Source organism: Calypte anna, chromosome 18 (genome assembly GCF_003957555.1).
Source record: "Calypte anna isolate BGI_N300 chromosome 18, bCalAnn1_v1.p, whole genome shotgun sequence".
In the NCBI taxonomy this organism is placed as follows: Eukaryota; Metazoa; Chordata; class Aves; order Apodiformes; family Trochilidae; genus Calypte; species Calypte anna.
The window spans coordinates 8,424,729-8,449,170 of NC_044263.1; the positions used below are offsets into that span (position 1 = coordinate 8,424,729).

At 43.9% G+C, this 24,442-nt stretch overlaps 2 protein-coding genes across 2 annotated transcripts in view; one reads left to right on the plus strand and one right to left on the minus strand.

Moving 5' to 3' along the window:
• Positions 1-3,238: 3,238 nt before the first annotated feature.
• Positions 3,239-23,414, plus strand: UTS2R (urotensin 2 receptor). Its single transcript, XM_008499818.2, has 2 exons — positions 3,239-4,387; positions 22,926-23,414. The coding sequence occupies exon 1, from the start codon at positions 3,240-3,242 to the stop codon at positions 4,335-4,337; it is 1,098 nt and encodes a 365-aa protein (XP_008498040.2). The 5' UTR covers position 3,239; the 3' UTR covers positions 4,338-4,387; positions 22,926-23,414.
• OGFOD3 (2-oxoglutarate and iron dependent oxygenase domain containing 3) overlaps positions 22,958-24,442 on the minus strand; it is a 31,114-nt gene continuing 29,629 nt past the window's right edge. The window contains exon 9 of the mRNA XM_030461660.1: positions 22,958-23,107. Coding sequence (XP_030317520.1) covers positions 22,971-23,107 — 137 coding nt within the window. The 3' untranslated portion in view covers positions 22,958-22,970. The remainder of the gene's footprint in view (positions 23,108-24,442) is intronic.

A 24,442-nucleotide genomic window follows, 5' to 3' on the forward strand; every position in this document is an offset into this window, starting at 1 on the left:
AGTATGAGTGGTGACAGCACACAAGAATATCACACAAAAACCAGCAGTGCTCACCAGGCCAGGCAGAATTAGTACAATTAAAAGCAATCAAAAGGCTGAATTGCATCAGTGCCCTGTGCACCAGTACCCTCAAAGGTGATGGATGCTGAGAAAAAGGTAAAGGTGGCATTTCCCATGAACTGCAAACTTCACGCTCAACAATAAAATTCCACCAGATCTGAGCTTAGGGAGAACAACAGCTTGCAGTGACAGTTCCTAACAGAGAGCTCTGCTTCCAAACACTTACTGCCTCCCTTTTGTCCAGCCAGCACTGAGTTTGGAAACCTCTCACAGCTGACTTGAGCAATGAAAGCCACCTCCCAACCTGACAAGGTGACAGCTTTGAGCTGCCCACCCTGACTCTGACTTCATAACCAAACCGAGTACAAGCTATTTGCTGAATTATACAAGGAGTTTATAGAAAAGCCAATGGATGTGGCTACTCAAACAGCCCTCATCATGTAGACTGCTGTTACCTGCTTCCTAACAAGCAGACAAATTAGTTAGGAAAATGCTAAAATTAGGCTCTGAGCACCTGGAAAAAACTCCTGTTCAAAAGAAACAATCAAATGCCAGCTGGAGCTATATTTTAAGATGGATGAGTGTATCTTTGTGTATTAGCACAAATGCATCTGGAAAGGAAATTTTGCACATCAAGTTCCATTATTAATCATTTTCATTTCAATACTTTTTGGGATATTACAAGAAAAAGTACATGGGGATTAGCAGGTCTTGGGATTAATAAAACTCAATTTGATCCTTGATGACTTGGCTTTGTGTGTTATATGCCCCTGAGGACTTATTCTGCCAGTTATTATGCACTGAGCTCCATATTTCTATTTGATTAAAACACGTCTTCCAAAGAAGAACTTGCAATCCTTACTTAGACATCTGGAGAAATGGAAAATTCACCACTTTTTCTGTCAGCTTCTCACCCACCCTGCTGAAAAATTTGTATCTTATGTACACAGACAAATGGGAAACATCGGTGTTACAGACTCCTGCATTGTCCCTTCCTAATTCTGATTGTGGCTGTCGTACGCTCCAGACCCAATTCCACCAGGCATCAAGGACTCAGCCAATTCTTGTGGGTCTGCAGAAGAGACTCAGCTCTTGGCAAGCACTGAGCACTGGAGGAGAGAAGTGCCTCTTGCTCAGAGAACAGGCTTTGCTCTGCTGCAGAATGGCTTCAGACAGCAAACTAATTTTTAAGAGTTTAATAGGAGTGAGTTCCCATGGATACATATAAGTATCCTAGAGGTTTAAGGAAAGAAGTACTTTGCAAACTCACTAATGCTTAGCGTTGCTCAATTAAGTCTTCTTCTGTAAGGAAAAAAAAAGGATGTTGAACTCAGGTATTTAATAAGCAGAAAATGTAATTCTCTGTGAAGAAGAATGTATCATTTTGCTGATCTATACCACCTCCTGTAATCATCACCCAAAACAAATCAGGTAACATGGAAGACAACAAAATATCTATTCTGTTCCCTTTTACCCCTCTCTTCTGGCCAAAAAAACAAAAAAAAAAACCAAAAAAACCCACCAACCCAAACCAGTGCGGAGAACAGGTTCAAAACAAAAAGCAAAAAGGAGAACGAACTGTAAAAGTTGCTTGCAATCTAATTCTCAAAGATGATCTATTTATGCCAAACCCGGATCTTACTTTGATCCTGCCATGCAGACCGGATTTGGCCCCAGTAGAGCATCCGCCTGCATTACCAGCTGCTGGGCCCAGCTGCCGGAGGAATGCAAGGATGCCAGAGGAATGCAAGGATGCCAGAGGAATGCAGAGCTGCCAAGGGTGCTGGCATGGGACTGGGTCCGGACTTTCAATGGAAAAAAAACCACCTCCGTCTCAGTGCCTGGATCTAAACTTTGCAGCGTGATGAAGTAAATCCCTACCTGGCAATAATTCAGTTTAGATTTTTGTCCCTCACCAGCATTCAAATCGTGTTTGAGCCAGATACTTTATTCAATATAGCTGTAAGTATTTGGATAGCTTTGGAAAGAGGCAGTACTGGTAGAAAAGCAGAGTTACATGTGTGTGTATTAACTTTGCAGCAAGCTATAACTGACTATTCAATACAGCTTTTTTATGGGGTTGAAACCTGCTCTTACGAGTCAACAGGAGTTTCATCACTTTGTCAGAATTACATTGTACACAAAAGCATTTTGAGAAGTGATTAAAACAAGCAAATAAACACACAGAAGACATTTTAGCGCTGAGTGCAAGCAGAAATGTTTGAAGGCATAAAAGTCAGTTAATTCTTATTGGAAATCAATGGGCACTGAAGAAATACAGCACTCTTGTATCCCTGGAAAGCTGTTCGCTGACTATGGATTGCCCTAATCTCTGCTTTCACTAAAGTAAAATCAACATGTAAGGTTCTCATTGATTGCAACTGTCCACAGATTTCCTGTTTGGAAAAGTTGCCTCTATAGACCTCATTCAACACACCCTGTACTTCACTCTGTTCAGGTTAATCAGCTGCCCCTAGAGCTCAGTTTGAAATCTGGCTATAATAATGCTGTGCTACTCGGGGTAAAATTGAAAATACCACCTATTTGCACAGAAAGGAATGGAAAGGGAAAAAAAATGGAAAAAAAAAATAAAATAAAAAAAAGGTTATTTTATGCCCTGGTTTGTATCTCAGCCTGTCTCAGAGCACCTCCGAAGCGTGCTCTCTACCTGCCAAGCTCAGGGGCTGCCACCGGCTTTCCCGCTGCCCCCCGGCGCGGCTGCCTCTCCTCCCAGAGCTCAGCTCCGCGTTCCCTTTACCGGAGAGAAAAAAACCGAACCGCAACCGAGCGGCCGAAACTTCGGGAGCAGCTCCCACGGCCGGAACAGCCTGGCACCTCGGATTTGCTTTGGCGTGGAAGGGGGATCACTCCCGGCTCGGCGACCTCCACGCTACCATTCCAGAGCCTCCGGACCCCGCCGCTCCCGTCCGCGGGACCCTGCACGGAACCGCCCCCCGCTCCCCGGACGGCACCTGCCCCCTTCCCGCCAGCCCCGCAGCGGGAACCCGCTCTCCCGGGCAGCCTCGGCGAGGCGGGGGGCGGTGGCAGCCCAGCCCGTCCCCTCCGGGGGCAGCCCCGGGGCGGCCCGGTCCGGTCCGGCCCTGCCTCCCGCTGGGGGCGGAGCGGCCGCCGGCGGGGCCGGGAGCAGCGGGGCTGGTGCGGCGCCTCCGCCGCCGCCCATGGAGCCCAACGGGACGGCGGCGGCGGGGGGGAACGGCTCGGCGGCGGCGGGGGGCAGTGGGTCCCCCGGGGGAGGCCCCCTGCTCATCCCTTCGGCCTTCGGGACGGTGCTGTCGGTGATGTACGTGGCCGGGGTGGCGGGAAACGTCTACACGCTGGTGGTGATGTGCCACTCGGCTCGCTGCGCAGCCCCCATGTACAGCTCCATCGTCAGCCTGGCCCTGGCCGACCTGCTCTACCTCTCCACCATCCCCTTCATCGTCTGCACCTACCTGGCCCAGGACTGGTACTTCGGGGACCTGGGATGCCGCATCCTGCTCAGCCTGGACCTGCTCACCATGCACGCCAGCATCTTCACCCTCACCCTGATGTGCACCGAGCGGTACCTGGCTGTCACCCGACCCCTGGACACCCTGAAGCGGTCACGCAGCTACCGGAAGGTGACGGCGGGGGTTGTCTGGTCGGTCTCACTACTCCTCACTCTGCCCATGATGCTGATGGTCACCCTGACTGAGGGGGGCAAGGCAGAGGGGAAGGTGAAGAGGATGTGTGCACCCACCTGGAGCTTGGACGCCTACCGGACCTACCTGACTGTGCTCTTCAGCACCAGCATCATGGCCCCAGGGATCATCATTGGCTTCCTCTACACACGCCTGGCCAGGACATACCTGGAGTCCCAGAGGAACCCCCCCCACAAGGAGAAGAGCAAGAAGTCCCCCCGGCAGAAAGTCCTCATCATGATTTTCAGCATCGTGCTGGTCTTCTGGGCCTGCTTCCTGCCCTTTTGGATCTGGCAGCTGGTGCGACTCTACAGCAGCCCCCTGCAGCTCACCACCCAAACCCAAAAGTGCATTAACTACCTGGTGACCTGCTTGACCTACAGCAACAGCTGCATCAACCCCTTCCTCTACACCCTACTCACCAAAAACTACCGGGAGTACCTGCGCAACAGGCACCGCAACTTCTACAGGTTCACGTCCTCCTTCCGCAAGAGGGGCTCCAACCTCCAGTGCTCCTGGGGACGGTCCATGTCCTCCAGCAACCAGTTTGACTACAGCTCGGAGGTCCTGGGCATGGCCACACTGAAGGACAAGTGAGGAAGAGGAGCACTCTAGAGACACCAGGACCAGCGGAGTGTCTGGCCAAGGTAGGGCTTTGGGATCCCTTAGCCATGAAGGGTCCTAAAAACACATTTCTGGTGGTCAACTCTAGTTAGGGACAAGAGGTTGTGTGAACCCAAGTGCTGTGAGATGTTTTAATTTCCATCTGGCTTAGGGCTGTCAGGGGGTCCTGCCAGGAACCAAAAAGAACAAACCCTTCTGGGTTTTGGGTGCAGGAGATGAGGTGGATGCTTTGTTCAGTTCTGCCAAAAATTCCTTTCACACTTTCCTGAGTTTTGCCCAGCTTCATCTCTGCACCATTTCTCCTGTGCAGTTTCTCAGTGCTATCCTCAGACTACAGCTGGCTTAGACTCACAAAAGTCTGAAATTGCCTGGTATATAAATCAGGTGCAAACCTCAGTTTTGCCCTGTATATCACCATTGTCTGTTCCCAGTGTGTTTAAAGAGACCTTTAAGCCCCTTTTCCTATTTGCTGTTACATTCTGGTGCTGTTACATTCTGGTTTCATCAAGCTTAAAGTCTCTATTTTGAAATTCAGTGCAGCAGCACATTGAACTTCAAGCATTCAAAAACCACAAGGTAAGCTGGCAGAAACCACAGGATTACCTAAAAAGAGCTTGTAATTTATTAAGATTTCTACCTAAGGGGATTTGAGTTTGCCAGAGACTTTTCTTTTAAAATTGGTCCCTTTCTCAACAGTCGACAGGGCTTGAGAAACAAAAAATTTAGAAACAAAGAGAAATGTCCTATAATCCTATCATTCAGAGTCCTGAAATGACTCAGTCTAAGAAAAATGACTGAATCCTATATCATGAGACTTACCATAAAAGGGACAAACTTATTCATGACATTTCATCCAATGAATTTTGCCTCAATGTATTCTGCTCTTCTTCACCCCACTCAGTACCTTATAGAAACCTTCACCACAGATACTAGAAATACCTGTAAGCATTTAAAGAATTGTAAATCCTCAGTTTATAAAATATATGCAAAATAAAAAGTGGACCATCAGCAGGTTTCCCCTTGCATAGTCTCTTCACCCAGCACAGGGGGTGTATTTACCAGGGGAGCGGCTGCTGTTCCCAGCTGTTCTCCAAAGAGATCCTGTATGTGGACATGAAGTTGGGTTCAATATTACTCATATTTCACAGACAACACTAAGCTTTGCAGACGACACTAACTGGGGGGAAGTGTGGATCAACTGGAAGGCAGGAGGGCTCTGCAGAGGGACCTGGACAGACTGGAGAGTTGGGCTGATTCCAATGGGATGAGGTTCAACACGGCCAAGTGCTGGGTCCTGCACTTTGGCCACAACAACCCCATGCAGCTCTACAAGCTGGGTACAGAGGCTAGAGAGCAGCCAGGCAGAAAGGAACCTGGGAGTCTGGATTGCCAGGAAGCTGAACATGAGCCAGCAGTGTGCCCAGGTGGCCAAGAAGGCCAATGGCATCCTGGCCTGTATCAGGAACAGCGTCGCCAGCAGGTCCAAGGAAGTGATTCTGCCCCGTACTCAGTGCTGGTGAGGCCACACCTCGAGTCCTGTGTCCAGTTCTGGGCCCCTCAGTTTAGGAAGGATATTGAGGTCCTGGAGCAAGTCCAAAGGAGGGCAACCAGGCTGGTGAAGGGACTCGAGCACAGACCCTATGAGGAGAGGCTGAGGGAGCTGAGGCTGTTCAGCCTAAAGAAGAGGTGGCTCAGGGGAGACCTCATTGCTCTCTACAACTTCCTGAAAGGAGGTTGGAGCCAGGTGGGGGTTGGGCTCTTTTGCCAGACGACTTTCAACAAGACAAGAGGGCAGGGTCTTAAGTTGTGCCAGGGGAAGTTTAGGTTAGATATTAGAAAGAATTTCTTTACAGAGAGAGTGATCAAGCATTGGAATGGACTGCCCAGGGAAGTAGTGGATTCTCCATCCCTGGAGATATTTTAAAAGAGACTGGATGTGGCACTCAGTGCCATGGTCTAGCAACCGTAACGGTGGTTCAAGGGTTGGACTCGATGATCTCTGAGGTCCCTTCCAACCCAGCCAATTCTATGATTCTATGATTCCTGCTCTGCGACAGGCTCCAGGGATAAGTAAAGCATGATATGAGTTCCATAAACTATTGCCAGCACCTAGTGATGTCCAGGGACTTCTGAAACAACAAGCACTTGCTTAGGGAACAGTAATTTTCACTCTCTTATGGCAGACTCTGACCCCATCTGCTTGAGAGGAGCCCCGCAGGTTCCTGTGTCCTTGGGTGATCCTCTCATGGCCCCAGCCAAACTTTAGGGTACACTTTTTAGAGCTACAGCAGAGACAAAGTACCAGCACAACAGAGAACATGGCAACACACTGGATTTTATGCACTGAACAAAGAGAAGAAAAATAAATCCTTCAGGGTACACATTGGCTGAAGACCAGGGAAGCACCTTCCTTGTGCTGGCAGTCAGGCATTCTTAGAGATGCAGTTTTGGGGTGCTTTTCAGGGAGGGAGAAAGCAGTGACACACCTTAGGACTGCTAGTATTGCTTCTAACCATGAGACTGTCTAAAACACTGGTGACCATTTTCCATGTTCCAGTACCATGTAGGCTGCTGGGCTGGGCAGTGTAAGTAGAGCTAATGGTGCCATTTCCTCATGAAAGAGGGGGACTCAAACACAGTTTACATTGGGAACTGGCAGGGAGAGCAGGTGGCAATCCTATCTAGGAACAGCTTTTCAGGAACTAATTCATTTTTTAATTATTCATCCTGAAGTCACTGTTATTTCTCCTTTGCTTCCCATTTCTGAGGCTGGAAGTCATTCCCATGTAATAACAAAGAGAAACTTTAACTCCAAAGGCAGTGTGGGGAGGTTAGGTATGTGCCTCATCTGCATGGTATGCTCTCAGGGATCACTGCAGTGTGGCCAAACAGATGTCCTGGCAAATCTCAGCAGTAGCTGCACCCCTTCCAGGGCTTGCACGTGCCATCTGCCCACCTCCAAGATAAAAAAATATATCTGTTTCCTCATGGCTACAATTTAAAAAAAAAACACAAACAAAACAAAGCAAAGCACCCTGATTTGGATCCTGACCTGACACCATCCCAATGTGTCTTGATTTCCGTTGCTTGGCTGGAAAAGAAGGTCCTTGGAAGGCCACTTACCCACCACAGCATCATAAGGCTGCTGGAGGATGGGTGATTACCATGTATGAAACAGTTGCAAGGCACAGGATATATGTGTGAACAGGTGTATGTAAGGGGAAGGAGGTGACCCAAGAGCTGTATAGATGCAAAAAGAGAGTATTAGGGACTACACTTTCTGCTTTAAAAGAACCCCACAACATCTTTGTTCAAGAATCTAAACATTGAAACATCTAAAGCCAAACAGTCCGGACATAAAGTTATTAATAAGAATCTGAAAAGGAGTCGTGTCTAGAAAAAAAACAGGGATGAACATGCAGAGCAGACAAAATCTACACTTGGAACCTAATGTGGGGATGATCAGGGTTTGATTTGGGGTACACTTTGAGATGTCCCATCAGGCCCTAGAGGGGTTCTGCTTCTCTGCTCAGTGTCACACACAGTGCATAGGGGGTGGGCTTTGTGTGTCATATCACCAGAGCATTAAACATCAAAGGGTTGATAGAGGAGCACCAGATGAAAGGCATAATATTTGTCACTCAATGGGTTTTTCAAGCAATATGTGCTTCAGCCTGGTCCCATCCCAGCACTGCTCCTCCCTCCCATCAGGCTTTAATAAACCTGTATGAGGTTACTCTAAGGAAAGAACCAGTGAATTTGATGATACCCACAAAGCACATTACAGAACTGGCCAGCAACTAGAAGATGCTGCTGTGCATAAGGCACAATGACTTTTCAGCAGCACAGGCAGCACGACACAGCACAGACCTTCACAAACACAGCTCCTTAGGAGCCTCTCATACTGGGGATCAGAGCTCAATTTAAAAGATTAATTAAATAAACAACATCCATCCTGTTGGACCAGTTAAACTGCCAAAAGTCAGTAGGCTTGACTGGCTTCATAAATATCCTGCAAGAGCAGATGTTTTAACTGGGCTCCTCATGTCTGTAGTTGGGTGATTCTTGACTCTTCTGGGTCTGCTCGTGTTTTGGCTATGAGGATCTTTGGCCAATGGATCTTCCTGGAGCAACAAAAACAAATTAATCTGGCAGTTTGCTTTGGAAGGGGATTGCTGCTGCCTGTCTATAGCAGAGTCCTATCCAGGGCTGACCCAAACTTCAAGTTACCCATAAGGGGTAGCTCTGCCTGCAGCTGATCACAAGTATTCTGGGGAGAGTCTTTTGCTTCTGAATACTGAGATCCTTCCAAACCCAGACCATCTCCCTCTGTGCAGCTCATGCTAAACTTCTGTAAACCTGAGCTATTTTCTGTGTGAGGGAGGAGAAATGGGTTACTTGTCCTCAACACTGAAAGGGATGAGTCAGGACTCCCAAAACCCACAAGATAAAACCCCAACCACAGAGGCTGTGAAAGTGTATGAAAATTGAGGTAGACCCATCACCAGTGTGCAGATGGTGACACTTTGCAAATGCAGACTCCGTGCATCTTGTCACTTCATGGTGAATCTGAAGCATCTCAGGATAGGGCTGAAGTAACAACAGGGAAATTGGGATGAACTGAGAAAATGTGGTGATTTTCCTGAAAAACAATTTTACTGTAGGTGTTCTCCTACATTCTGAGAAGGCAAGTAACGTTTAGCCTGGAATCATTTATCATACCCAAATCACTGTAACCCTGTGGGGTTTAATGGGGCTTTTTTGTTGTTATAAATGATATTTTGCAGCACATTTAATAACACAGCTGGTTCTTCAGCTAAATGGGAATTTTAGAATAGGTGACAGCAGTTTTGTTTTGGGACAGAGGTTGTCCCTGCAGCACCACAAGAAAAAAATTAGTTTAATCACTAGAAAATCTTTTCCAATACTCCTTAGGGATTTCTGACCAAAAAAAACCCAACAAACCAATCCAGAGTGTGAAAGAAACCCAGTTTCATCCTTAGTGCCCTTTCCTGCCTTTAATCTAAGGTAGCAACTACTGCAGCAATGGCAGGTTTTTTGCTCTCAATTGAAAAGAGAAAAAGCCAGTCCTTGGGGGACAAGAGAGAATGGCTCTTTTCCCCAGACATAGGAGACTCCATTTGAACCTCACTCAATTTTTGCAGACTACCTGCAATCATATGGGGGTTTTGTAATTGTCTTTGTCCCCAATTTTTTAAACTAAATTCGCAATGAATGTTCAAAAGACATTAGAATTTAATTATGAGTTTGAGCAAATCATTTTCATTCCTATTTTAGCAGAAATTTTTGGTGCTTAGCTTGTAATTGAACTAGAATTGATGTTATGAACAATTTGCACCATGTGCAGTACAGAATGCTCAGCTCGCTGCCCAGCAGCAGCAACCGAGGAGAACAGGGGAGATGACCAAGCTGTTCCCCCATCAGGGTGACAAGAGAAAGACCATAAACCTTATCTTCCAGCCCAGCCCTCAAGCCATGGGAGCAGATAATGCAGGACCTGAGGAAGCCTCAAGGAAGCTCAAAAAAGTCTTTGCTGGGAAGTTTGGCTGATTTGGGGGCGCTCGACTCTTACTGTTGTGTATCAGAGTCATTTCATCCTTCAGAAGGCAGAAAACAGTTCACTCAATACTGCTGATGTGAGTGGCATCACCTCACCTGTTTCCTGTTTTTCACAGAATCAGACAGGTTGGAAAGGACCTCTGAGATCATCAAGTCCAGCCCTTAATCCACTACCACCGTGGTTCCCAGCCCATGGCACTCAGTGCCACATTCAGTCTCTTAAAAACCTCCAGGGATGGAGAATCCACCCCCTCCCTGGGCAGCCTATTCCAATGCCTGATCACTCTCTCTGTAAAGAATTTCTTCTTAATATCCAACCTAAACATCCCCTGGCAGAGCTTAAGCCCATGGCCTCTTGTCTTACTGAGAGCTGCCTGGGAGAAGAGACCATCCCTCTGGTGACAGCACCGATCATCCATCCTGAGGGCACAGGAAAAAAAGATTGCTTTTTATTTTAGGCTTTAAACTATAGTGGCTGCACACAGTCAAGGCACAAGCCAACTATGTAACAGCATTCACTATCTTTAAAGTATATGTTACTAACAAAAGTCTGTTGTTAAGAGAAATCCTACATCCAAGTGCTAATTTCCCCACATTTCTTTCTATGTTCAACCCTGAGTAACTTTATTCCTGTCATTTTGCACAGCACCCTCATTGCCAGCACCCACAGAAACACCCAGAGCTGGTGACAAACTACAGTTTAGCTCAGCTGGGGATTTTTTTTTTATAGTAGTGGTTGTTACTGTTACTTTCAAGATTTTTTTCCAGGTAATTGTAAAGACTTGGAGTTAATTGCTGTGGTTCCTAAGAAATATATTGTTTTGTCTTCAAAATTGTATCAACATCTTCACGGATATAAGTACCCTTTAGAGTTATTGTTACTGTCATTGTCCGAGCTGGCTTGCTGGGAATAAATCTAAAACATAGCAGAGAAAAATTTGTCTCAGTAGCAAGGGATCTGGTGGGTTTGGATAGCCCAGGTGCAGTTTTGTGGAAACAGAGGACAGAGCTTGCTTGGTTCCTGCCGGACACCCAACACTGGAAGAAGTTATTGGGGTATATTAAACCCTTATACAGGACATATATTAGAAGTTATTGAAAATTAGTCATATTTCTGCTCAGGAATCCAGCTTTCTGCCTGCACCAGGTTTCCAGCAGGCTGTATATTACCTTTGGGGGAGACTAACTTCATCCTAGTTCAATCAAAACTGAGCTTTGTGCTCTGTGGGCCCAACTAGAGTCTTCTTGTCCCCAAAGAAAACCTACCCGATGGGATATGACAAAGCAAAATTGCTGCAACAATATTTTTCTTTGGCCTGCCCAAGAAAGGCCCAATTAAAAGAGGAAAAAGAAAAATAAATCCTGCAGAATTATTCTGGCATTTGGGCTCTACTTTTCTGTTTTTCTCAATTTAAAATTTAATTTTTAATTTAAATGAAACATTTTTTGTAAATGCTAGGAATGATTCTGTGGTGAGAAACAAGGTGAAGACTTAAGAAGCATTCATTGCATCTTTTAGAGAAGGCTGAACTTCACCATTACAGAAGATCCCACCCAAACCCCTCCATCTGGAGGGAAAGCAGTAAATAAATTTGTGCAAAATCAAAGCAGACAGCAGTATTAGCTGCTGAGGATACAATTCTAATCCTTGGCTGAGGATACAATTCTAAAAGCAACGTGGTGCTAATGCTGGAGAAGTAAAATCTGCCAAGTTTGTTCCAGCTTGTTTAGGGCAGTGTCTCTAGGAGATGTCATTAGCCTTTCCTTGAGTGTTCCCATTAGGATCTTGAACTCAGCTTCTGAATTCTTAACTAAAACCAACCATGATTTCATCCAAACAAAGCAAGGGAGATCCTGATGCTCAGTGTGGTGTGCCCATAAACACAGCCTTTTGGGGACAGTTCCCACTTCATATATGCACTCCTGCAAACCTCATCAGGGACATCCATCAAATTCACAACACTTCTATGCCTTTTATATTTTTAAAATATCAGCTTGACATTTGAGAACCACAAGTTCTTGCAAGAAGCCTCCCAGGAAAATACACTACATAGCAAGTACTTCTCAGGTACATTGAATTTCACTGTCAGAAATCTGGAAGGATGGAGCAGGTAAACTAACTGCAATGTAGTAATGCTTAAAGGAGAGAGACGGTGGCACTCTGGAGGGCACATGGAGAAAGGACACCTAAACCTCCAGGGACATGCAGGTCCCAGCCGTGCATGGCAGTAGGCAGTACCAGCTCCCATCCCAACCTCCTGCAGCATCCTCCCTTTGGGAAGCACAGCCTGGCTGTCAGCTCCCAGCATTACACTGCTCAAAATTCCATCAACCCCACTGATGTAAATTGAGTTTCTGCCTTTTACTTGTAACAGATCTTTTTGTTTCATTTAACAGTGTAAAAGGGAGTATCTTACAACAGCATTATTGTAAAAGCAGCTAGAGCCCTGGTTACCTGTTGCCACCATGTTTTGAAAGCAGCTTTCTGCCCCTGGGCAGCATTCAGATTAAGAAGTGGCAGCAGGATGACATGGAAAGTCTCCAGCACCCACCTGCCTCATGCCTTGTGGTGGCAGCACTTACCTGATCCCACCCTAGTGTATATATTTATTTTCATTCACATCATCTGCTGGGGGTCTTGCAGGCCATTCATCCCAAAAGCACTAATGCTGTTGATAAGTAACCCAGGCAGGCTTAGAGATAGCTAATAGGAGATTTACAGAAGAGATTTACAGTGGGTTTGATGTTGCCTGTGCCTGTCAAGCCATCCCAGCTCAAGATTATCTGAAATGGGGGACAGGGTCAGAAGTCCTGGCTTCTCACACAAATTGCCCACTGGCTTGCACTGTGACCTCAGAGAAATTGCTAATTCATGTGCTCCTGGTGACCAGTAGCTTAGAAAACAGCAGTGCTGCAAACCCACAGCTGAGGGTTTGCCCTGGCTGTTACTGGTTGAAGGGAGGAAAGGCTTGTGCACCAGAACATCTCTGCCTTTGATTACCAGCAACCAGCTGACAAAAATGAGCCTGTAGCCCACAGCAATGGCAGCTGGACTTGGCTGGGAACATGGCTGAAATTAGCATCCTGATAAAAGCATCATCATTGCAGTGCATCTATACCCCCCTCACACTCTTTAGATGAGAAACAAGAGCAGGAGATATGGCAGGGAAACAAACTCTTTTGTCTTTACCACCCAGCAGCCTCCTCTTCTCCACGCTATGGGTTAGCAGCAATGGGGTCACTGGAGGTGAAGGCAGAGCATCTCTTCCAGGCAGAGCCCTGCCACAGCCTGCTCTGATTGCAGGATCTTGGTGCAGAGAATGCTGAATAGAACAAATTCTTCCTACACTCATCACTGATTACTAATCACAACAGAGCTTCCCTGGTGTTTTGCTGTTAGCATCTTTTTAGAATGATCAAATCTGCTGAGGAACCTTTACCTGCCTTAAGCACACACAGCACAAGAAATTCCCAACAGAAGCAGAGGAAATAGCAACAGAGGAACTGGTTTTGTTTGTTTGAATACAAAGGAGAGTTTGTTATGACAAACATCTCTCATATTTCAAACCACTGCCTCTGTCTTTGCAGCAGCTTCTCTTAGGGAGGCTGAGAAAAGGATGCTCCACAATCTGTACTGCCCAATCCTAAGGGAAAAGCTCCCAGCAGATCTGGCTTTAATGGGGAGATCACAGTGGAGGGATGGGGATAGAGCTGGAGCATTGCTTGGCCTTCTACCTCCACCCATACGGAGGTAAAACATCTCTACCAGATGTTGTGGGCCCTGGGTATTCAGTGTCTAACTCTGTTCTTCAAGTAAAAGAAAAGAAGAAAGGAAAAGAAAAAGGAATCTTGAGTTTAGCCCACTAAAAGGCAAGAAAAGATTAAGTCATTCTGTTTTATAGGCTTTTTGGTTTTTTTTTCTAATCGAGCCAAAACCAACTATTTCGTGGCCCAGTAAAATTCATCACCTACCTCCAGGCAGTTCAACCAATACAACTGATGGGCCATGAAAAGAAGTGCTTGTGAAACAACATCTTCAAATTGGTGTTAAAAATCATGAGTGCACTTGAGCTTATTTTTATTTAAAATATCACACAGCTCAGCAAATTACTGGTTTCACAATACAATGACTTTTACCCTGCTGCAGCTAGAAATACTGTTAAGACTCAGTTCTCAGAGTGTGTTCTCAGAGGATTTGGGCTTTACTGTCTGGTTTCTCCTTTCTGGTCAGTAAGGCAGTGGCTTCCCTCTCTAGAGGGAGGCTTTGTACAGTCTTGCAAGGCAGAATAACCATCAGGAACCTTTATCTCTTTGCCAGAGCACCCATAAAAACATAGTGCGGCATAGTGCTTCCATCCACACTAATAATTTTTATGATGGATCATCTGAAAGGGATTACACACTGAAGGACTCAGCATGGAGCAGCAGTTTTCTTTATGCTGCCTCTGACCCTGTGGAGTTTTTTTTCCTGTTTGGTTTTCAATTATTTGACTCACACTTCATGGACTTCGTTTCCTGGCACATTAACAGCTGGTGGTTTTGGAGGCAAGGGCAGTGCCTGGAATGTATAGTAATTACTTGCTGAGTTCATTATAATTGTTCTGTTATTGAATTATTTGGAAAGGCAAGCAGGGGGAATATTTGGTTAATTAAGAGCTCATTTAATCACTGCTAAATTTAGCTTTCCAAAACAACACACCTTCCCTGGATTTGAAAACCTTTGCTCACCCACATTGCCAGGAGAAGCAGGAATGATTTTCTCTTCAATCTTCAGTTATCAAGATGTCACCTGCTCTTCATCTTGTGGTGTCATGGCTTTTGTCCTTATTCCCTGATACCTCCAACCCTCCCACATTTGGCTTCGTGGGCATCAAGAGCTCTCTGAAGCTGCTGTCAGTCTCCAGTGAGAGGTTCAATTAGAACAACTCACCTGTAAGCACACAGGCACTTCTGAAACCAAATTCTCATCTGATGGAAAAAAATGACATTACAGACAAAATAGCAAAAGTGAAAGCATTGAACGGAGCCCAGTGTGAGCAGGTAAAAAGCTTTTGAGTCCCTGGACTTTTTCTGTTGCTGCTGATCTCACACAGTTGCCTATGTTTGAGGTTATTGATAATTTAAGGTTTAGGGGGCAAGTTTATTGTCCAGAGGATGCTAGCAGGTCTTCCAGTCTTGCACACACAATAAAGAGGAGGAGTCCATACTTGAAGTTCATCCTTCACAATATGCTTCAGAATAAAGGAAAATTAATTTTTCTTTTAGGGAGAAGACATTAGAATAAGTCAGATCTTGCTTGTCTGGAGACACACCAGTCTTTTACAAAGGCATCCATGAACTTCTTGTACTTATGTTAAATGCTGCAAAAAAGGAAAGTAAGTGTCATGGTTTAACACTGGGCCAGCAGTTAACCAAATGACAAATGCTCTCGATTAATTCCCCTCCCTGATTAAGAAAGGAGAGAGAATAAGGGAGAGAGACTTATGGGTTGGAAACTAAACTACACAGCTTTAATGAATACATGATAAAAAAGAAAAAAAAAGTAAATTAATACAAATATATAGAAAAATTATACCACGGTCCTCCCCTCTCTCCCAATAACTCTCAGGTCACCCCTGAGGCTGCAGGGCAGCCCTGGAAAAGTCTAGGCTGGAATCCTGGAGTCAGCAGCAGTTGGGAACTGGAGTCAGGAACACACAGATTCAGGCTGGAATGGATCAGGAGCACAGGCAGAGGAACGGATGGAATCTTCCCAGGATGCTGAAGCAAACAGGGACAGGAGAAGAAGGGCAAGAAGGAAGGAGTTTGACCCTCGTGATCCCTCAAATTTGTCCTGAGTATGAGGTGTATGTGATGAAATACTCTGTTTGGTCAATTTTGGTCTCTTTCCCGAGCATAAGATGCTCCTCAGAATGGAGCAGTGCCCTTGGTTCTGCAGAACATTCTCCAGCAGTAACTATAAACATGGAGCATTATCAGTCCTAGCAGCAGACACTGACTGAGAAACTTGCTGTTAGTGTCAGCAAGTACAGCTGCTTACCAGAGACTTAGCTGAAAGCAAAATTACAAGACTGAAAATAAACTTTATCCTGGCCCAAACCAGGACAATAAGTTTTAAAGAAGTCTTTCAGAACAAACTCTGCAAGGTAAATTCTGCAAAACAGAAGAGTTGTCAAAGTAGGTCAGTTTTAAAATCTGACAAACTTGGCAGTTCCTCCCTTGCAGCAGCAGGAAGCCACATCCTTCCTGCAGTTACTTCTGGTTGCAAAATTGTTGAATGAAATGAGATACAAACCTGTCCAAGATTGTAACTCTCAGAAGGACAGAACAAACCACCTGGAAGGGTAACCAGTTGAGTACTTCAGCAGGCCCATTATTGACTGTTTTGCCAAACTGTTCCACATGAATGGAGCCACAGAGTCTTTTCTGCTGCAATCACTTCCTTAGAGTCCAGGTCTGGCAGATGTGTCCTCCCTGTCCCACATGCTGACTGCATTTCAGCCTTGACAGACAGAAAAAGCCACCCAGCCCTGCCATACCCTGAACCTCCTCCTGGGGCGGTCTCCATCTCCTGCCCTCTGAGGGGTCAAGGGACGCCAGGGTTTTCTTGGCTTCCTACACAGGAGTATGTGCAGTCAGAATTCTTGTAAGCATCAGTTTTACTGCCTCTTCCAAACATAAACTGGACAAATTGATGGAGTCCTGGCCCCCAGATAAACACCATCTCAGCTGTTTAGAGTAACTGTCTCCTGAAAGGAGACAGCTGAGCTGATGCTGCTGGGAGCTACATCAGGGTACAGGAGGTGCATTGGTGGCACTACCCCAGCAGGAACCTTCCCCTGCTCTCTGACAGGAACTGGAGCAAAAGGAGGATTAAATCAGGAAAAGCCTGAGCAGATAACTCAGGTACCATAAGAACAATCTTAATTTAGTTTGCAGAAACACAGAAGATCAGCAATCTGCATCTGAGTCACTTGTAAAATTCCAGCTGAGGGCTGGCTTAAGCCTGAGCCCAGACAGAGGCTGGCTTTTAGTTGCAATACCACGGTGTTGCAAAATGCTCAGTTTGATGGAGTTTTTGTATTTCAGATTAGTTTGAACTTTAGTTCTTTAGGAACAGTAAATCCTTGCATGGTTAGGAAGCATTCTTGGCTATTATCTGTAAAAACTTACTTTAATATTTATGGTCAGGCTAGTACTCTTGAAGGAGACTGAGATTAGATAATCTTATTAACTCAAGCATTCTTTCCACACCTGCATTCTTCCTAACAAAATTATGTTTCCCAAGTTCAAGGCAGCTAATTTAGAGGCAGATTATACACACACTTTTTTCACACTGATTTTTCACACTGATACAAACCTGAACCACTGGCATGCTCCAAGAATAAAGCTGGCTCAGATGTACACATGCTGTCCTCACCTTTCAGGGTCTTGAGCACAACTGGAAAATCTTTTGTCTCCTACATGGTGCAGCTGTACTACTCAGTGCATCCAGCAAGAGTCATCACCACCAGGGACCCAAAATTTTTTTCACTTAAAAAAGATTTTGCAGTCCTTGCCCAACCTTTGTGTTCTCCTTACCACCAACACACCCTCTCCAACACTTGGGAAGTACCTATGGATGTGTAAAGCAAGTAGTAGCTGCAGCCTCAGGAGGCAGCTTAATAACCAGGATGAGAGTTCTCCCCTGCTGTGTGTCCATCCACAACTAGAAGGAAAGAAATCTAAGGTTCAATAACCCTGTTCAGCTGATGGGCTGGGGAGAGGCAGACAATGACATTTTTTTTCCTGAAGTTAATTGATTCACTTACTCAATTTCATACTCACTCAATTTCATTCATTAAAAACAAGGCTCAAACCCTTTAAGGCTCAAAGCTTTTTGGTTTTTCAATTATGTGAAGATCTAATAAAAGGATATTAGTGTCCCTTATATTTGCAACTTTAATAGATAAGCCTCTATAAGTGCACACACAATTGCAGCACTACTATACCTCCCACTCCAGGGCAATCAGGTGAAAGCACAGCTGCTGTCAAGCATCTTCACCTCTGCCTTGCTCAGGATCCTGCAAGTCACAAAGCCGGCCTGACCAGAGGACAGAACAATTAATTTAGACCTGACTATCTCAAAAATACCTCCCTGTACAATTCAGCTATAGAAAAGCTTTGGATTACTGCCCATCTGTTCATGCTTTATGGCTGAAGTATTTAATTTAAGGAGAACAATTAGGAAGAGGACAAGTTTTAATAGCCTACTCCAAATCCTAGCTCACAGTCTTAGCTTGAGTCAAAACATGATGAACTTGTATTGAAAGTGATAATTCTTGCAGCATGCACATCACTGACTCACAAGCAATCTGGAAGTGCTAAAAGCATTTCAAAAACGAAGTCAAGAGGCCTCAAATTCCAGCTGTGGAGATGAAAATACAAAGCCTCAAAGGTAGAAGGCAGTGAGCTGTGAAGATGGGAGACTTCAAGGCTCTTGGCACCAGTAAGTGTGACATGATCAAGTGCCTTCATCACCTCCCAAGCTGGGGGTTTTTGGCTGGGTACTGAGAAATGCCTTCCTGAGAAACTCACATGCATTTATTTTGTACCTGTGCTGAGAAATGAGATTCTTCCTATCTGCGTGTGGTCTGAACAAAGATCTCCAACAAATTGTGTGTATAACTAGAAAGGGAAAATGAGCAGAGAGAAGACTTGACTGCAAATGCAAGAGTAGAACCTCGATGAAGAGCAACTGAGAAGAAGGTGCATCTACACCTCAACTAAAAGATTAAAAAATGAGTAAAACTTTGTCCTTATGGTTCCAAATCCCAAGAACGTTGAAGAATGAAAATCTCAAAACCTGAGTACACTTGACAGTTCCACTACTGCTACAAATTCTTCATAAAGATTAATACACTGCATGAGCAAACAGGGTCATGTGGAAAAAGGTAATTCCTTTTTAGTTCTAATGGGCCAGTCCACGGATAGATAGTGGACTGAGCTCATATACCCTGTTCAATCTATGCTATGGGTAAAAGCTTAAGGATGCTGGGACAGAAATGAGAGATGAAATAAATGATTTGAGAGGAGATAATGGACAGAATCAAAGAAAGATGTGCAGTTTGGAAAGAGGCCAGAGTTATGTTGCCTGGAAAGCTTTAGCACAAGCCACCAATACTCAAATGGAAGACAAGAAGTGCCTGAACAGATACATTAGGGATAACTGGACTGTCATCAAAAGAGCTGACTGGCAGGTTCCAACAAAGCCAACTTAATTTAGCTTTCAGCTTCCTAAAAAGGTTTGCAAAAGCAAAGGTAAGGCAGAGGATGCTATAGCTCCTCAGGGTATTTTACAAACAGCTGCAGACACTCACCACTTGCAATGACTCTGCTGGGGTTCTGAGGCTGCTTTGCTTTTCTGAATGGGGTGAAGATGATCCATGTGTGCCAGAGCCATCTGCAGATCAGAAAGGAAATAACTCTTCTCCTGTTCTTGGAATGTTTTGCTGGATTTCTGCACAGGAGACTCAAAAAAGAGAGATAGGAACTGGGTTGGTTGTTTTTTTGGGTTTTTTCCCTTGAAGGAGGGAAGAAGAGGAGGGTTGGTTTTTGTATTTTATTATTTGTTTTTTCCTCCTTAAGAGAGCCTTGATGCTGGCAACATTTCCTGGGTTTATTCCTAGAATTTAAACAAGACATATTATATAGATAATACCTATATAGAACATGCATTTATTATATATATATATATAAAAAATATATTGCCCATATATATATATAGTATTGCCCAAAGCTATATATGAGCATCTTAGGTCCATTTCACTTGCAAACACTGTGTAAGGATAGCTGATCTGGATGTGGAAGGAATGTGAGGAACTTTACATTAGAGGCAAAGCCATTTGTATTTAATGGGGAAAGGAAAGCTGATAAAGGAGAAATTCAAATGTACTAACGATTACAAATTGAAGAAACAAAACCAGATTTTCCTGACAGCCTGCCGTTTCAGCTACACTTTTATTTTAATGTGCACATCATTCTGTGCTACAGTCTCCAGAATTATCCTTTTATTGACCTTATAAACAAAACTAAGACATGAAATCAAATTTCTGCTATAAATCCAAATTAAGATCTTATTGTAAACAGAATAGTCCAGAACACATTTCTGGACTTGAAATTCTGTAAGATGAAGCTTAGAGAATTTCAGGTGGACAATACATAATCAGGAAAATCTCAACATAAATTACCTTTCCAAGCCTTCAGTTGATCTATAAGGAATCATAAACCACAACTGCTCAGACAATGAACATTTTATATATAAGAAATGCCAAGAAGAGCACTCAGAGTTGCTAAAATCTTGTCAGAAGGGATAAAAAAGTTAAAATAAAATGCATGTTACAGGACTGAAGGCTCGGTTCACACTCAAAAACTAATCTGATCACATACCTGTTAATTCTACAAAGATCCTGCTATTCCCCAAAATTTTTAAATGGAAAGAATTTTAAAAGTAGCACAAGTGCATGAAAGTCTTTGGGAAGCTTCATTCAATTTCATAGAAGGGATTCAAACTCTAAGATGCTCTCCTGCCACATTTGCTATTTCACTCTGTGACTTTTAAAAAAAGCAGGCTTTACCTTTCCTTACAAGTATTTTTCTTTCATAACACAAATCAATATTCCAAAACACTTACAAGTATCCTTTCAGGTACAAGGCTGTAAATCTAATGCCAGGACTTAGCCCCAGATCACACTGTATGTGCACTGACCTTTCTTTACTGCCCTTTAACCACACAGGCTCTTTACAAAGGTTTTTCCACAACTGGGAAACATCAGCCCAAGCCTGCCCTCACCATATGATCAATTAAGAGCAGTTGTCTGCAGCACTTTGGGGTCAGATTTATGGTAGTTTAACAGAACAAATTCTGCCCTCAGAGTAATCAGAGTTAAGAAACAGAGCACTGCATTTCCCATAACAACAGGCAGGCTGAACCTCCAGGAGGACAGGCACTAATTCAGATATTCTAAATTCAGAATTATCTGTCAAGTACTGGGAAGAGATACGCTTAGTAAAAAGTTATTCTGGGTATTTTAGTAGACAAAAATAAATTAACCCAAGTTTATTGTTAAATGCTCTGTGAACTCCCCAGGAACATCACCCTTCCTGCAATTACTGTTCTCCCATGGGCAGCTGGGTTCAGAATCTTTTAGATCACACTGTACTTCCTCATTTGCTATTCAATTTCTTCACAGATCTAGATAATGCTTTTAGTAGCCTGAATATTGAAGCTTCTATTAGCAGCTGGTTGGTACTGAAATGTTAAATTATTCTGTTTCTTTCAAAAGCTTAATTCTCTGACCAGTTACACTATACCTGTTTTTCCACAAATCATGCTTGACAGATTTGGTCATCAATATTGAACACAATTAATGAAGCCTAAAAACTCCAAAAGACAAATACCAACTTGATTTTTTTTTCTGAATGACAATCAATCCATAGCATGAGAGATGTACCATGTTTGGGAGATCTTACAACACACAGGATCTTCAGAAGGTGAACACCTCAGAGGATGTTTCCCGAGATCTCCCCTGTAGTTTAACATTAGCTTGTTGGACTTTGAGTGAAGTTAAGAATTTTGGAACACAGGACATCAGCCTGGAGAATCCCAATCCGAATCCACACAGGTCCATTCATATTCAGACTCCACTGCTATCACGTAATTCTATGGAAAAGGCCCTAATCTTAAAGCTCTAGGTAACCCTAAGAATCAAATTTTTCCAAGCTTTAAACCAGGAAAGCAGTTGATTGTAGTAAGTTGATTGTAATAAGAAAGCAAGGTAGCTGGCAAGATTGTACATTTATTACTTAATCTGTACTGCAATGCAATCATCCCCTCTTTTCTCAAGTCCTTGCAATTTACTGTTCAAGCAACATTAGACTAATGGTCCTAGTTAACAGCAAAAATTCTTTACATTCAACTGAAAGAAGTCCAAAAAGAAGTATTGAGAAACTTTCTGAAACAAATAAAACAGCACTTTGGAAAAGATAAAAAGAGCATTTCCTTCAACTTACTCTTAAGACTACCCTGAAAATATGTATTTACTGGGCCCAGGAGTGTTTTAGTACTGAGCTTCAGCTCAAGACTCTATCACTTTAAAATGCAGCTGGACACCAGCTTCCCTCAGTCCCCACACAGCAGTCTGATTACCTCTGCCCAGCTCTCCTCTTTAATATTTACTACATGTGCTGGGTGAGACAGCCAAGCCATCTCCATAAATCACTCTTAATAACTTGAAAACTGAGATTCTAGCTCATTTTCATCACGACTCAGAAAATAAGGTGAATTGGGAATGCTGCATTCTGACCAGAGGGGTCTAATACCATGACATTCCTTAGCACACAAAAGCATTTGTAATCCAAAAGCATCATGTTTTCTGGCTAGCCAGAGAATCATATATCTAATTCTATAACTAATTGCAGTTTATAGCAGAAAATACCTGTAGCAATTCAATTAAAAAAAAGTTAGGTAAGTCCCAGTAGTCAAATCACAGGTGCATTGCTCACCAGGGCCCATGCAAAGGAGGATCCATTCCTTTCAATAGAAGGAATGTTCAGATGAGTAACACTCATTTTGCTCTGGTAACTTAGGTCAAGGTTTCTACATCCCATTAGTAACTGTATAAACTAAATAATTAAGAAAGAAGTAACAGCAGCACAGGGAGTCATGGTCCAAGTGACTGTTTTCATCTTAAACCAGAGATTTAAAAAAATAAACAGAAAATAAAGAGCCCACTCTAGGACTCTTCTTTGTGGACTATCCCTTTGGGACATGAAGGCCATCTTCAGAATACACTAAATTTAAGATGGTCTCTAAGGCACTCTGCACCATCTACAGAAAAGGACATGTGAAAACAAAGTTTATTACAATATTTTAATACAACTGGGAAATTCTAGTTGAATGTGAGGTTACAAGAGATGTTATCACCCTCTTTCCTCTCGCAGGGCTTCTCTCATTCCATTTGACCTCCTGTTCCATCTTCAGAGGAATTATACCAAGAGTGGATCCCCAATGCCATGGTCTGGGTTGCAAGTGAAGGAGATGGTGATGGCAAAACGAGTGCCCCAGTGAACCTTTTCCACCCGATGAAGATTCTCTGATCCAGAGGTGAAAAAGGAAACCCTGCCTGTAAAGACAAAAATATTTGAGATGAGTTTGCCACTCAGCTATTAGCACTCTTCACAGTTGTGCTGTTGTCTCAGTCTGGCTGCTCCCTAGCTACCCGAGAGCCCACAGGTCACCACAAACTGTTATGAGCTTGTGCTGCACTCTGACAGCTTTATGTACTGTTTAAAATGTATGTTAATCCTCTGTGCTACAAAGCTGGAGACATCATTCCATTGTAGCTCATAGTTTATAAAAAGGCAGAAGGAGGCCAAGAACATTTGAAGCCAGTTATTTGATGCAAAAAAAAAAAACAAAAAAACAAAACACAAGCGCAAGCAACTCTAGTGACTGTCAGCCAAGTGTATTGATTTCCTCCCTGCTCCCCTTCTAGTCTGGGCTCTAATTTTAAACCAAAGAAGGAGGAAGTGCTACAAAGGTGATGAAAAGCCTTCAGTGACAAAATGCTCAGCAGGTTTACAAGCAGCTGTGGCAGCTTATCAGCCCTGCACCAAGGCTTTGCTACAGCTTTTTGTGCAGACTAATCACTCACTGCTCAGACAGGTTGGAGTTATGGGTCAGTCATACAAGTTAAGTTTTCCTTAGAAAGAGCAACTCCCATCAGTGCATTGGCTTCAAAATTGTTTTATGGATGGAATTGCTTCACTTCTGTGCTTCGTCCTGTCCAAGCTCTGACAACCACCCTGCCTTGGGGGTCTCCAGGCCTTAAGTGGCATCAAGCTGAAATGCAGTTACTTTGATAACAACAGCAGAGGTATATTAGCACCCCACTTGATGAAAGAGCAGAATGAAGCCCTCTGCGTTTTTACTTTATCACACTGTTCTGAAAACACAGAATTTTGCTGTTTAGCAAATAACTCAGTGCTCGCACAACTCTGCAGAACTGCTCCAGTTCTCCTGAGAAAGGCAGTGATGCTCATTTGCACAGGTGTTTTATTCCAAACAAGTGTTTTTCCTACTTGGGCCTTTTTTTTTTTCCACTGTTTAAATTAGATTAAAGTTTGTTAAAAAGCTTATCACAGGGAACTCATAATGACAATCTAACTCTGCTTGGGCCTTGTTCACAATCAGGCACAATTAAACACTTACATGCCTACTTCAAATTTGCGCAAGAAAAACTATTCCAACCATTATACAATCTCCACTGCAGAAGTGGTTTTCTATTCTAACAAGAAGTGATCCAAAAGATCCAGAAGTTATTCTGCTTGCATGCTCCTAAGCACCACACCTGGGAGACTGTAACTGAACCAGACTGCTCTCATGGAGCTCAGTTTAGCATCTCATCTCTCAAATGCATTTCAGCAGCCTCTGTGTCCCTGACACATGCAGCTGCAGT

What these genes read in the sequence shown, in the direction of transcription:
- UTS2R (XM_008499818.2), top strand. Translation starts at nt 3,240, where the DNA reads ATGGAGCCCAACGGGACGGCGGCGGCGGGGGGGAACGGCTCGGCGGCG.